This window comes from Artemia franciscana, chromosome 15, assembly GCF_032884065.1.
Source record: "Artemia franciscana chromosome 15, ASM3288406v1, whole genome shotgun sequence".
Classification (NCBI taxonomy): Eukaryota; Metazoa; Arthropoda; class Branchiopoda; order Anostraca; family Artemiidae; genus Artemia; species Artemia franciscana.
The window spans coordinates 23949347-23964935 of NC_088877.1; the positions used below are offsets into that span (position 1 = coordinate 23949347).

Here is a 15589-nt window from a genome sequence, read left to right on the forward strand (position 1 = left end):
TCATTGTTTTATTTTTGTAAAGTAATTAAATATTACTAGACACTTTTGGAACATTTTGTGAAGAGGATATTGGGAGAAATAGAATGGTCCAGTACGCTAGAATAAGTTTATTCTTAGGTCCAAATGTTCGGATTTGTTTTCGCATATTTGTTTGTTTCTTCAGGATTCCTGGAAATGTCAACCATTCTTGTCCTATGAGACCGTTTGTACATTAAACCTTTATATCCTCATTTATGGATATAGCGATTCGTGTTTAGTAAGGCCTTCTGGTGTGTTTGGTGAATTGTATTCTTTGGTATTCCTCCTCTTCACGCTCCCGATGACTACCAGAGGAGAATGTACTAGTTTTTGCACGTCTTTCATCTGTACTGCAGTTGTCGGGTGTTGATTGCTTGCACGCCTACTTGTCCTGATTGTGTCTATGATAAGAGATTGCCCAGTTATTTTGCATATTATCCGGTTTAAGACCTTTTTTGTCCAGTTTGTCGTGAGGATTCTTTGGTGAGAATTATGTATCTCGTAGTCAAACAGTTCGTAAGAACTGACCTGTTGTACGGAGCGACCCGGCTCAATAGTAACCAAAACTAAAAAAATGGAATTTTTATACCAATAGCTTCGAAAAAGAATCGAATTTTAATGCTGATTTTAATTATATAAGTTTCATCAAGTTTAGTCTTACCCATCAAAAGTTAAGAGCCTGATAAAGTTTGCCTTATTTTAGAAAATAGGGGGAAACAACCCCTAAAAGTCATAGAATCTTAAAGAAAATCACACCATCAGATTCAGCGTATCAGAGAACCGTATTGTAAATGTTTCAAGCTTCTATCTACAAAAATGTGGAATTTTGTATTTTTTGCCAGAAGGCAGATCACGGATGCGTGTTTATTTGTTTGTCTTTTTGTTTGTTTGTTTTTTCCCCAGGGGTGATCGTATCGACCCAGTGGTCCTAGAATCTTGCGAGAGGGTTCACTCTAACGGAAATGAAAAGTTCTAGTGCTCTTTTTAGATGATCAAAAAATTGGACGGCACCTAGGCCCCCTTCCACCCTAATTATTTTCCCAAAGTCACCGGATCAAAATTCTGAGATAGCCATTTTATTCAGCGTAGTCGAAAAACCTTATAACTATGTCTTTAGGGATGGCTTACTCCACCACAGTTACCGTTTTCAGGGGGATTTTTAAATTGGGGGGGAGGGTTGAGAAGAGGGGGATATGTTGGGGGAATTTTCCTTGGAGGAATTTGTCATGGGGGAAGAAAATTTTCATGAAGGAAGCGCAGGATTTTCTAGTATTATTTAAAAAAAAATATGAAAAACTTTTTTCAACTGAAAGTAAGGAGAAGCACTAAAACTTAAAACGAACAGAAATTATTAGGCAATGATGGGCTCACCTCCTCCTAATACCCCACTCTTTACGCTAAAGTATTTTTAGTGATTTCAACTATTTATTCTACAGCTTTTTTGATTCAGGGGTCATTCTTAAGAAATTGGGACAAAATTTAAGCTTTAGTGTAAAGAGTGAGGTACCGACGAGGGATTGAACCCCCTCATATATGCAATAGAAACATGAGAACACAGAAGTTCGTTGCGTAAGCTAATTTGTAAGTTACGTGTATCTTTTACTCATAAAAAAAATCGTAAAAAATTAAAAATTCTAGTTGCCTTTTTAAGTAACCAAAAAATCGGAGGGCAACTAGGCCTCTTCCCCCGCTCCTTTTTTTCTCAAAATCATTCGATCAAAACTATGAGAAAGTCATTTAGCCAAAAAAATAAATTTACAAATTTCCTTTTAATTATTCATCTGCGGAGAGCCAAAATCCAAACATGCATTGATTGAAAAACGTTCAGAAATTAAATTAAAAGACAAGTTTTTTTTTAACTGAAAGTAAGGAGCGGCAATAAAACTTAAAACGAACCGAAATGACTTCGTGTATGAAAGGGGCTACTTGCTCATCAACGCCCCGCTCTTTATACTAAAGTTTTTTTTTTACTATTTTAAAAAGTAGAGTTAAGAGAAAGAGTCAAACTTAGAACCCTTAGCTGTCCCTGAGAAGTTTCAATTTAATGCCCTTAACCATCCCTGGGATGTTGCACACGCTCCATTTTTAGAAAATGGATGCATGTATTGCATTTTGATGTAGCTCGTTATCTCCTTCAGCCTTCAATGAGAGTTTCAACTTGATAAACTTAGTAATTCCAGAGACATTGCCATTTGATATATTTAGCAATTCAAACCAAAATAATTGGCCAGGAATTCACGCTGTATAAAATTTGCCATGTTTAGTTTCACTTTCCTTATAGAGTCATTTAGCCTTTTAATTTGAAAACTTATTTCTAAGTGGATTTAAAAAGAAACTCATTCCTAAGAAATGTATCCTAAGAATTATTCCAGTTTCCCCCAACCTTCTGCTGCTATTTTCGTGTCCCCACCCGGAAAATGTTCAGTTGGTGCCCTTGTAACCTTAATTATATTATGTGTAAGTGAACAGAAATACAATAAAAGAAGGCAACTTTTCTCAAATGAAAGTAAGTACCTACATTAAAATAAAAAAAAAAGAAATTATAGTATGTATAATGCGGGGAGGGCTTCCCCTTCTCACCCCTCGCTCTTTACGCTGAAGCTTAAAAGAGCTTCTTGTTCTAAATCTACGACCCTTATGCTTGAGCAGTCGTTCTTAAAGAATTAGGACACAAAGTCAGACTTTAGCTCAAAGAGCAGAGGGGCTTAGGAGCCCAAAACCCCCTCATACAGAACCGATAAATTTGTGGCAGTTTATATCACTGACCTACGAATAAGTTGAATATACTATTCTATGCTTTTTTTTATCTTTCCGGGTATAATGATCGCTTTGTTTGGAGATCCAATTTTAAGCCGTTTAAGGACCCTCAAAGATGATAATTTTTATCATATTTATGATACCACTTATATAACCCTGTTAGTATCACTCGTTTAAAGCGGTTTACGAGTAAATTGAATCGACTGTGACGAAATCAAGGACCAGAAAACACACAGGAAATATATAATGCCGGCTATATATTTGTACATGAGGGGGGGGGGGAAGGCAAAATATAGTGGAGCTGCAGATGAAATGTGTTAGCTACAATTATTCTGCATACAATTAAGTAAGGTTTGTTGCTTTTAATCCTTTTATTTCTAGAAATACAAGGGAAAAAGGTTTCATATTTGAGGGACCGTAATGTGCTTGAAATTGAATTTCCGAGTAAAGCGATTGTTATATTCGGAAAGAGCGTAAAAAAGGCATCGAGTGTTATGTTCACCTTATTCGTATGTTAGTAATAAAAACTGTGAATAATTTATGTTCCCTACAAAGTTTTAACATCGCTTTTTACTTTCATTTCAGAAAGCAGTTTTAGTTTATTAGTTGGTCATACCAGAAAGAAACAAGTGAAACCTTGTGTTTCATTCCTTGCGTTCGTAAAGGATTTGGATACAAAGTTATGCTTTGGCATAAAGAGCGAAATATCAAATGAGGGGGCATCCCCACATCCCACCACTGAAAATCCCAAAACGTACCTAAAAAACTAAAACAGAATTTGCATATCTATTTTGGGAGATTTGTTCCGTACATGAAGGATTGCCCCTCCTTATTAACTTGCTATTTACGTTCAAGCTGTTGCACTTAAAAACTTCCTATTCTAATTAAATGGCCCTCATGATTCAGTAAACACTGTTGAAAAGTTTTTCCATCCATCTTCTGTCTTGTCAAATTTTGAACTCTCTAGTTTAGTATTCAGCTGTCCTGAAAAGTGTTCAACTGTCTCTGAAAACCCTCTACCATGTTATAGGATCATTATTTCAGTACGATCCCTCCCTGGGAAAAATAAATAACAACCAACAAATAAACACGCATCCATGATCTGTCTTCTGGAAAAAATGACAAAATTCCACGTTTTGCAGATAGGTCCTTGAAACTTCTATAGTATGGTTCTTTGGTACGCTGAATCTGATCCTGTGATTTTCATTAAAATTCCTGGAATTTTAGGGGGGTACCCCCCTGTTACAGAAGTCGTTTAAATTTTGTCAGGTGTGTAACTTTTGATAGGTAACACTAAATTTTATGAGTCTTATATATCTTAAATCAGCATAATAATTTGATTCTTTTGATGTATCTATTGATATTAAAAATCAGTTTTTTTTTAGAGTTTTGTTTACTATTTTAATCTTTCAGTTGAAAAACTTATTTTTCTAAATTTTAATTTTTGATCATTAATCAGATCATGGCGAAAAATCGGCTCTCTCATGGTGGTTTCAGGCACCATCCCCTATCCCCACTCTGCACCCACCGACGCTCTTTTATTACTTATGATTTGGAAATTCATAAAAAAGGCTTATTGTTCTCATTAAACGGCCATTCTGTTTCAGGAGTTGCTCTTAAAGAATTGGGACAAAGAGTCAAAACTTACGACTAATTAAAAGTATACTTGTGCTAAAGTATACGTATATTATATACGTATACCATATACTAAACTAAAGTATACGTAATAATTTCTGTCCATTTTAAGTTGTGATGTTGCTCCCTTCTTTCAGTTAAAAAAAAACTATTTAAATTTAATTTCTAATCGTTCTAAAATAATTCTGGGAAATCTCGCTCTCCTCCATGACAAATTTCTTCCATCATGGAAAAATTCCACCTTGAAAAGCTCTTTTCACGCAAAAATCCCCCTCCACCCTCCAGGGAAATTCCTCCAAGAAAAATTCGATTCTAGCTGAAAATTCCACCCAGAAACTTTCTCGCGGACGATCTCAAGTGAATAATGTTTCTCGCGCACTTTCATTTGAAAAAGACTAAAATCCTAAAGACTAAAAGACTAAAACAAAAATCCAGCAAAAGCGTCTTTTCCATCAAAGTTTTTTTTTTTTGGGGGGGGGGAGGCACAAAAGAAGCTTAAAAACGCATAAAAAAATGTGAAAAAATGTACATCCTTATGATTTCTGAGTATATTTCTGGTATATTCTGAGATTCTGTTATTCTGAGAGTAAAGAACGAGATTAAACCCCAAAATTAGCGGATTTTTTTCGTACAGGGGGGGGGGGGGTTGATATGATAAAAAATCATAGCCATTAAACATACAACATGTATTAACATAAATGAATAAATAAACCTTAAAACGAATAAGGCTTTAATTAAATATGCGAATCAAGATTGAAGCGAACACAAATCAATTCAAAGAAGAATATGGGTACTGCCTCCTTCCCTAACTGTAAAAGTCTAAAACATACTGCGTCATCGGCGCTTTACTGAAAATGGCGCTTTATTGCAAACATTTTCTTACGTACATTGAAAATAAAATGAAATTACATTAAAATCAAATTTTGAACAGATTGGCTTTTCAGCAGTTGACATCATTATTTATCAAGTATTTCGTTTGACCATATTTATTCCCAAGACCGTTCATGACAAATTTAGTTTCACTACAAACAAAGATTTTGCTACTGCCTCCTTTCCTAGTTTTAAAAATCTAAAGCCTACTGCGTCATTGGCGCTTCACTGAAAGCGAATTATATTACAAATATTCTCTTTTCCAGTTGTTACAGCATTGAAATGAAAATACATATTACACTATTCAAATTTTACTTATTCAGTTTTATTTATTATAAAATGAATTTGGCTTTTTCAATTTTGTTTATTCAATTAGAATTAAACTTTTAGTCTCCTTATAGTATATTAAGCGCTAAATGCATATTAAATGCGCTCAATACCATGTGGCAATTAAAAGTTTCTCCGTGTACTATAAAAATATTACATTGAGATGCGTTCTGGTACAGAAATTTTAGCCCACTACGCCAATGCGCGTGTGGGCGGTTCTAGCAGATTACAAGCTAAACGTAATTGATGAAATCAGGTTTTAAATAAAATATGTTCTTACTATAACTGATTAAAACGAGCTGGGATTAATTAAAAAAGCATCTTGTCGAACTAAAGAGCCAATTTGAAGCTTAAACGAGCAACAGTTTTTAATGAAAGTTACTTAATGAATTATAGTTTTTTCTCTGAATCATATGGGGGGGTGTACTCCCCACAAGAGAAGCTGTTGGCTATAATATAAGTAGGAGGAGCAATAAAAAGGCAAAATGTTACTCCGGCTTATGAGCAGTAATAATCCTAAAATTACCACTTCTTCCCAGCCCTTGTTAAAACGGTTTTTTAAAAATAAGTTTTTTTTTTTTTTTTCTCAGGGAACTTCTACTAAACAACAACTCCATACGAATACTACCGTATGAGCTGGGCAAGCTGTTTCAATTGCAGGTTCTTGGCCTAAAAGGGAACCCGTTGACCCCTGAAATTCTCCAAGTTTACTCAGAAGCAAACGGAACCGTCAAATTACTTTCTTTCCTCTTGGATAGATTATCTGGTAAGGATTTCCAATTTTACTTGATTCCCCTTCAGTGCTGCAACAAGTACTCCAAATTTTTACTTAAGCATCAAGTTTTAAGTAATTATTGTTTTTATGGCACTTAGTATCTAACAAGTGACATATAGCGATCGCAAATTCTGTCAGTCGGTCTGTCTGTCTATCTGTCCCGGTTTTGCTACTTTAGGCACTCCCAGGTAAGCCAGGACGGTAAAATTTGGGAGGCGTATCAGGAACCAGACCTAATTAAATTAAAATTTTTCGTTTCCCCGATTCGACCATCTGGGGGGGGGGGAGTGGGGGAAACAGTTAAATCGGAAAAATTGAAAAAAATGAGTTATTTTTAACTTACAAAGGAGTGATCGGATCTTTATGAAATTTGATGTTTGGAAGGATATCGTGTCTCAGAGCTCTTATTTGAAATCCCGACCGAATCCGGTGGCATTGGGGGGAGTTGGGGAGGGGACCTAAGATCTTGGAAAATGCTTAGAAGTCCTAGATACGTGATGCGAAAAATGATCGGATCTGAATGAAATTTGATGTTTGGAAGAATATCGTGCCTCAGAGCTCTTATTTTAAATCCCGAATGGATCCGGTGACATTGGGGGGGGGGGTCGGGTGGAAACATAAAATCTTGGATAACGCTTAAAGTGGAGGGATAGGGATGAAACTTGATGGGGAAAATAAGCACAAGTACTAGATACGTAATTGACATAACCGGAACGGATCCGCTCTCTTTGGGGGAGTTAGGGGGGGGGGGGGTTATTAAAAAAATAGAAAAATGAGGTATTTTTAATCGGATCTTAATGAAATTTCATATTTAGAAGCACCTCGTAACTCAGATCTCTTATTTTAAATCCCGACCGGATCCAGTGTCATTTGGGGGGGGGGGTGGAAATAATGAAAAACGGTTAAAGCGGAGAGATCAGGATGAAAATTGGTGGGAAGAAGTAGCACAAGTCCAAGATACGTGACTGACACAACCGGACCGGATCCGCTCTGTTTGGTGGAGCTGGGAGGGGGGAGTAATTCGAAAAATTAAAAAATGAGGTATCTATAACTTACGAACGGGTGATCAGATCTTAATGACATTTTACATTTAGAAGGATCTTGTGCTTTAGAACTCTCATTTTGAATCCCGAACAGATCCGGTGACATGGTGGAGTTAGAGGGAAAAACCGGAATTCTTAGAAAACGTGAAAATCGAGGTATGTTACGAATGGATGATCGGATCTTAATGAAACTTGATATACAGACGAATCTTATGTCTCAGATGCTCCATTTTCAATTCGAATCGGATTCAGGGACATAGAGGGCTGGAGGGGGGAAACAGAAATTTTGGAAAACGCTTAGAGTGGAGTGATCGGGATGAAACTTGATGGGAAGAATTAGCACATGTTATAGATGCGAGACTGACATAATTTGAACGGATCCTTTCTCTTTGGGGAACTGGGGGTTGTTAATTTGGAAAAACTGGAAAAATTGAGGTATTTTTAACTTAGGTACGGGTGACCGGATCTTAATGAAATTTGATATTAATAAGGAGCTCATGTCTCAGAGCTCTTATTTCAACTCCCTACCAGATCTGTTGACATTAGGGGAAGTTGGAGGGGGAAACCGGAAATCTAGGTAAATGGATATAAATGTCGTAGATACGTGATTGACATAACCGGACTGGATCCGCTCTCTTTGGGGGAGTTAGGGGGCGGGGATCAGTTCTTTGGCGAGTTTGGTCCTTCTGGACGTGCTAGGACAATGAAAATTGGTAGGCGTTTCAGGGAGCTGCACAAACTGACCTGATAAAGTCGTTTTCCCCGATTCGATCATCTGGGTGGCTGAAGGGAGAGGAAAAATTAGAAAAATTGAGGTATTTTTAACTTACGAGCGGTTATCGGATCTTAATGGATTTTGATATTTAGAAGGACCTCGTGACTCAGAGCTGTTATTTAAATTCCCTTCCGGCATTAATCCTCTGATTTTCCTGTTGATTTTTAGAATTTTACTAGAGCTCATACCATATGAGCTCTTGGCTCTTGGCTCTTCCGACCTCGTCACAAGTGCCATATGAGCTCTTAGCTCTTGTTTTACTTAAGTATCAAGTATTCAGTGCTCTCCAAATTCTTACTTAAGTATCAAGTACTCGCCGAAATTTTACTTAAGTAATGCTTGAAGTACTACTTCAAGTTTTTATAAAGTTCTTATATTTATTTTTGCATAGCTTATATGTATATATATATATATATATCATGAGTCATTGTTTGATATGTAATTGTGTCATTTAAATGCGAAAGAATTTTGTTGTCATAGTCTGTCGTATTGTTGTCAACACATAACAACAAGTGTTGACAACAACACTTGTTGTCATGAATACGACAGACTATGACAACAAAATTCTTTCGCATTTAAATGACACAATTACATATCAAACAATAACTCATGATCCTACTGATCAGTTCACTAATAATATTATAAATGAATTAAAGCAGCTAAAACAAAATGGTAAAATCACCCCACAACTATACAATAAATTTTTTCCCCGTGGTAGTTTCTGTCCTAAACTCTACGGTTTACCAAAAATACATAAACAGGGTATTCCCTTAAGACCTATCGTAGCTTGTACTAAAGCCCCCGCTGCCAATATTGGAAAATGGCTTTGTACAGCTTTCAAACCTTTATTGTATTCTCAAAATTCCTATATTCGTAACTCTGCAGATTTGGTTAAAAAACTTAGCAACACAAGTATTTCAGAAAACACAATAGTTAGTAGTTTCGACATTGTTTCAATGTATACAAATATAGATGTAACTATTTCAGAGGAATTATTAAAAAACAAAATAGAAGAAAATTACCACTTGATCGAGACTTCAGCGACAGGAATTGATTGTGAAGTTTTAATGACTCTTGTTAAAATTTGTAATAAGTTTTCTATGTATTTTCAATTTCGCGATTCTTTTTATCAGCAAAAAAATGGGCTACCCATGGGATCACCTTTATCCGGGCTACTAGCAAATATTTACGTCGAGAATCTTGAGAATTGGGCATTGAATTCTTATTTTTTAAAACACGTCTATTGGGGTCGTTACATGGATGACGTAATTTCACTTTGGAATTATGGGGAAGCTGAGCTTCGGGGCTTCTTAGATCATCTTAACACTTATGACCGAAATTTGCAGTTCACCCTAAAAGTTGAAATTGAAAATAAACTTCCATTTTTAGATGTATTAATTATTCGCAATGCTGATCAACTGGATTTTACTATATATCGAAAGCCAACACAAAACAATAGATATCTTCACTTTAATTCAAATCACCCCCCACAAGTTAAAAGAGCAGTTGTAACTTCCCTCATTGATCGTGCCCTGAATATTTGCTCCAACTCATATATAAATTCAGAAATAAATTTTATCAGAGATATTCTTTTTGGTAATGGATACCCCATTCCTTTTGTCAATAAAATAATTAACCGTAGAATAAAAAGACATTCTTGTAAAATTGAAGAAGATACTTCACAATGTGAGGCTACTGATAAGCCCTCAAATATTGTCTATCTTCCGTATATCCCAAAGATCACAACAAAATTAAAAAATATTTGCACAAAAAATAATCTGTACGTAGTTTTTACTAATAATTTTAAAATCATCAATTTCTTAAATTCGGGTAAAGATAAGACCCCAGTTACTCGCCAAAGAGGGGTCTATCAAATACCATGTGATTGCGGAAAATACTATGTCGGCAGGACCCATCAGAATCTAGATAAACGGTTACAACAGCATAAAAATGACATAGACAAGGCCTTAATTTCAAATAGTTCCAACAACTCCTTTGATTCTGCTTTAGGTTGGCATATATTTAATAATCCGTCCCACATTATACATTTTGAAAACTCTTCACTCATTAGTAATGATTTGGGAATAAAACAGGTGGTTCGAGAATCAATCGAAATTAATCTCAAAATAAATAAAAATATTTCTTTGAACAGGGACTTGAGGGAATACTCACTAAATTCTTTATGCTCAAATTTAATTAAAAATGATCTAACAAAATATTTTACTAAACCGATTTACAATAGTACTGAACCAACTACGAAAAGGCCTTTGAGACAGGCTGCTAAACAAGCAAGATTAGCTTTAAGAAATTGCATCTAATCATTTTATTCTCTTCAGTTTGAATGAGCTTATATTCTCATTTCATTCTTTTCGGCAGTCCTGGTTGAACTTCGTTGAAGTAAGGATGCTAGGGCTATTTTTTAAAAAAAGTTTTAAAAAGTGTTTTTAATTATTTAGTTTTTAATCCTCACAATTTGATGTAAGTTCTTTTATATATATATATATAGTTTCTCTCTTATTCTTGTATTGTGCTGAAGACGGCCCTTGGACATAGGGCCGAAATATCTACAGAAATAATTTCCACTGTCTTGAAATTTTCCCTATTGTCTCTACGTTGTATTTGTTTGTTATGGAAAGGCAGTGTGGTCTTCGTCGCTATTTTATATATATATATATATGTATATATATATATATATATATATATATATATATATATATATATATATATATATATATATATATGTATATATGTATATATATATATATATATATATATATATATATATATATATATATATATATATATATATATATATATATATATATATATATATATATATATATATATATATATATATTACGTCAAGCCCATTATACCTTTTTGTTAAAGCCATTCTCAAGGCTTCTTAGCCCTTTCTCTTGCCTATAAAATGTCCCCTCGCCATTCCTCTCCCGGAAATCTTCATCAAGAACCAGACTTTCCATTTTATTGTTTTTAACGATTTCCCTCGTCCATAAAATTCGCGATTTCGAAGTCCATAAAATAATCTGAACCTTTTTTCTATGCAAGGGCTTGAAAGGAAAAGAGTATCAAAACAATTAAGTGCAATCAAAAAACTCCTGATTGGATCATATGACAGGATTAACACAGCGCACGCGGAGTTAAACTTCTGGCGATAAGTGTTCAGTCAAATCTGGCGCGTTTGAGGAAATACAGGGTTACTTTGAAAAGTGTTGGAATGGTGAAAAAAATAGAATAAACCTGAATTTGCAGGAATGAATTTGACAAAATACCACTGCATTGGATCCAGCTAGAATTTGCCAGATCTGTTTATTGCTGGCAATATTCATAGCTTCAGTAGTTTTACCAATAATACAGTCTGTAAGATGATGAAATGATATAAATCTGGCTAAGTTGACAAGATGACAAAAATTAAACACTAATGTCAGAAACATAGCACCAAATGGACTACAATATGCAACATTTAGCACAAAACGAGGGATGTTAGCTCACTGTTGACCAGTTTTCAGTTTTTTTATTGTATGACTTTTAAACAAAATTAAACCAAGTGATGATTATCACATAATTTTTTTTGCATAAAAAAAATACCCTATTTTAGATCCAAAAATAGGACATGGAGCTATATCTGAATGTACTCACAATCCAGAGACAGTCTTTGGCAGTTCAGACATAATGAGGGTTGTTTTTTACCTTAAATTTGTGTCCACAAAATTTCATGTGAATCACAGCTTTAATTGAACACCACCAATTCGCCATTAACTGGCCATTATCAGATTTTTTTTTCTTAAAGAGAGAAACTGAGTCTTAGATACAAATTAGATAAAAAAAACAATTTTTTTTTAAACTGAAAGTAAGGAGTGACATTAAAACTTAAAACGAACAGAAATTACTTCGTATATGAAAGGGCCTGCTTCCTCTTCAACGCCCCGCTCTTTACGCTAAAGTTCGACTCGTTATCTCAACTCTACTTTTTTTTAAAGTAAAAACTTTAGCGTAAATAGCGGGGCGTTGATGAGGAAGCAGCCCCTTTCATATACAAAGTAATTTCTGTTCGTTTTACGTTTTAATTTTGCTCCTTACTTTCACTTAAAAAAACTTGTTTTTTATTGAATTTCTGAATGTTTTTGAATCAATGCATGTTTTGATTTTGGCTCTCCACAGATGAATAATTAAAACGAAATTTGCATATTTTTTTTTTTTTTTGGCTAAATGGCTTTTTCATAGTTTTGATCAAATGATTTTGAAAAAAAGGAGCTGGAGAGGAGGCCTAGTAACCCTCCGATTTTTTGGTTACTTTAAAAGGCAACTAGAACTTTTAATTTTTTACGGACGTTTTCATTAGTTAAAGATATTAGTACCTTGCTCTTTACACTAAAGCTTAAATTTTGTCCCAATTCCTTAAGAATGACCCCTAAATCATAAAAGTCGTAGAATAAATTGTTGAATTACTAAAAATACTTTAGCGTAAAGAGCGAGGTTTTAGAAGGAGGTTAGCCCCTCATATGCGTTATAATTTCTGTTCATTTTAAGTTTTAATGCTGCTCCTTACTTCCAGTTGGAAAGTCTTTTTCATATTTATTTTTTCATTTTTTTTTTAAATAATGCTAGAAAATCCTGCGCTCCCTTTATGGAAATTTTCTTCCCCCATGACAAATTCCTCGCTCCCCCAACATATCCCCCTTTTCTCAACCCCTCCCCCAACCAAAAAATCCCCCTGAAAACGCCTATACACTTCCCAATAACCAATACTGTATGTAAGCACTGGTCAAAGTCTGTAACTTGTAGCCCCTCCCACGGGGACTGTGGGGGAGTATATCGTCCCCAAAGACATAGTTACGCTGAATAAAATGGCTATCTCAGAATTTTGATCCGGTGACTTTGGGAAAATAATTAGCGTGTGAGGGGGCCTAGGTGCCCCCCAATTTTTTGGCTCACTTAAAAAGGGCACTAGAACTTTGTATTTCCTTTAGAATGAGCCCTCTCAAAACCTTCTAGGGCCACTGGGTCGATACCATCACCCCTGGGAAAAAAACAAACAAACTAATAAACACGCATCCGTGATCTGCCTTCTGGAAAAAATACAAAATTCCACATTTTTGTAGATAGGAGCTTGAAACTTCTACAATAGGGTTCTCTGATACGCTGAATCTGATGGTGTGATTTTCTATGACTTTTAGGGGCTATTTCCCCCCTATATACTAAAATACGGCAAATTTTCTCAGGCTCGTGACTTTTGATGGGAAAGACTACACTTGATGAAACTTTTTATTTAAAATCAGCATTAAAATGCAATGCTTTTGATGTAGCTATTGGTATCAAAATTCCATTTCTTAGAGTTTTGGTTACTATTGAGCAGGGTCACTCCTTACGACAGTTCGTTACCACGAACTGTTTAATAAAGATCGGATCTATGTAGCAGCTATGTAGACACTGTATCACCAAGAAAACTGAAAAAAAAATGTTATATGACACAAATACCATCCGTCTGAATGAAATATTCACAGTCTGAATCTTCAGGAAATCTGTATAAACTGTAGGTGCAATTTGATTAGTTTTTACTTATAAAAATGGGTAGACTAGAATTAGTGTGGTTCACAATTTTTTCTAGGTGATAACTCATTTAACAGATCATCACTCCAGGAACTGATGGCCCATTCTTGAAATCTAGGTGATCTCTGTATGGAGTAATGACCCAGTCTGATGATCCTTCAAATCTGGGTGACCTCTCTATGGACTGATAGCCCAGTCTGGGGGACCCCTTTACCCCTTTATGGACTGATGACCCAGTCTGAGCCATCACTCTACTGAATAGCTATAATCTGATCACTCAGATTCCAGACTGGATCATCAGTCCATTGAGAGGTCACTTAAATTTGAAGAATGGGCCATCAGTCCCTGGAGTGATGTCCCGTTAAATGATGGAATAAGGCTAATTATGACACTAATGAAAAAAGACACGTGACATAAATGCACAGATGCAATTAGGCAGCAAATACGAGTCAGCTAGCTTCAAATGCTTGCGGAAGTTGGTCGTTGCATGTATGTGTCCCTTTACGGTTTTGTTGGGGCAAAACTTGCTGGGTGCTTACCCAGACCCGTCTTGGTCAATTTCCCCCTTCACAGTAAAGCACCTCCCTTGGAGTATAAATGGAAGCTGTTTAGCCATGCTGACTTTTTGGTTAGTTTGGGATTAACGACGCTTATCACAACGCTTATAACATAAAAGGTCCTACTTCTTCTTTAAACATGCTGTCGGGAATTCGGTTTATTCGCCGCCATCTGTTCTCAACAACTTGTTACGGTTTTTGATAATAGATGGCTCTACTACGCAAAGTTTTCTTCTACATTGCCAAAGCTACGCACAAAAAATTCTCATGTCAAAGGTATAGTATTTGAAAAACCAGTTCATTTTCAGCATCGTAAGCAATTAGCATTTCGTAATCTAACTTAAGTATCAAATATTAAGTACACCCTAAAGTTTTTACTTAAGTACAAGTACAAGCAATGCAAAATTTTACTTAAGTAGTACCTCAAGTAAGTGACAGCACTGTTCCCCTCCTCCTCAGATATTCCTTTTCTGCATTAGAAAGAGAGCATATTATTGTCCATCAACAGTGAAAGAATTATACCTAGTCATACAGAATTAATTCTAAGGGAGAGACGAGTGGAGGGTGATGGTGAAAATTGTTGTATGATTCCCAGGGTCTTTTGTTTAGAGGGTTTATTTTTTTAGGGGAGGGGGGTATAAATAACTTGAAAAAGTTCATCAGAAATACGAAATTGATATTTAGTTCCTCTTGATTTTTTGGGAATATTTCTGGTCCATGCTATTATTATGAATGTAAAGAGTAACATTAAACCCCAAAATGAGCAGAATTTTTTTCGTGTAGGAGGGTAACTGCCCGTTCCTCATCCCCACGTCCGATTCATTGTCGTAGAAATTTCGGAGCCCTTTTTTTATGATTCGAAAGTGATTAGACACCCACTAGCCCGGGGATATATTTTATGCGGAAAGTATTTTTCAAGGGGGGAGAGGAAACGTCTAGAATCAGTCTACTGGTAGTTAAACCTCCCAAATAAAGCGCAATGATTTAGGCTTTTGCCAATATTTATTTTTATTTATCCTCCGATAGTCCTGTTTTCTGACACAGTATTCCAGTTTTTCTAGGGAGGATGGCAAGAGTACCTAACCCAACATTTACATTGTTTTAAAGAGGCTCCCACTATTGCCCATTTCTTTTTACCTGGCAGGAATGCCCTAACCCTTAGAAGACCTAGGGGAGTAAGATCCACTCATGTTTACTGTAATATATGTTCGCTTTATGTTAATTTTTGTTTTTGTTTTAATATATATTGTATGTCCTATTC

At 35.5% G+C, this 15589-nt stretch overlaps 1 protein-coding gene across 1 annotated transcript in view; it reads left to right on the forward strand.

Annotated features, from left to right (window-relative positions):
- Positions 1–15589, forward strand: part of LOC136036217 (CCR4-NOT transcription complex subunit 6-like) — a 114296-nt gene that overhangs the window by 18064 nt on the left and 80643 nt on the right. The window contains exon 4 of the mRNA XM_065718310.1: positions 6198–6373. Within this exon, the coding sequence (XP_065574382.1) occupies positions 6198–6373 (176 nt within the window). The remainder of the gene's footprint in view (positions 1–6197; positions 6374–15589) is intronic.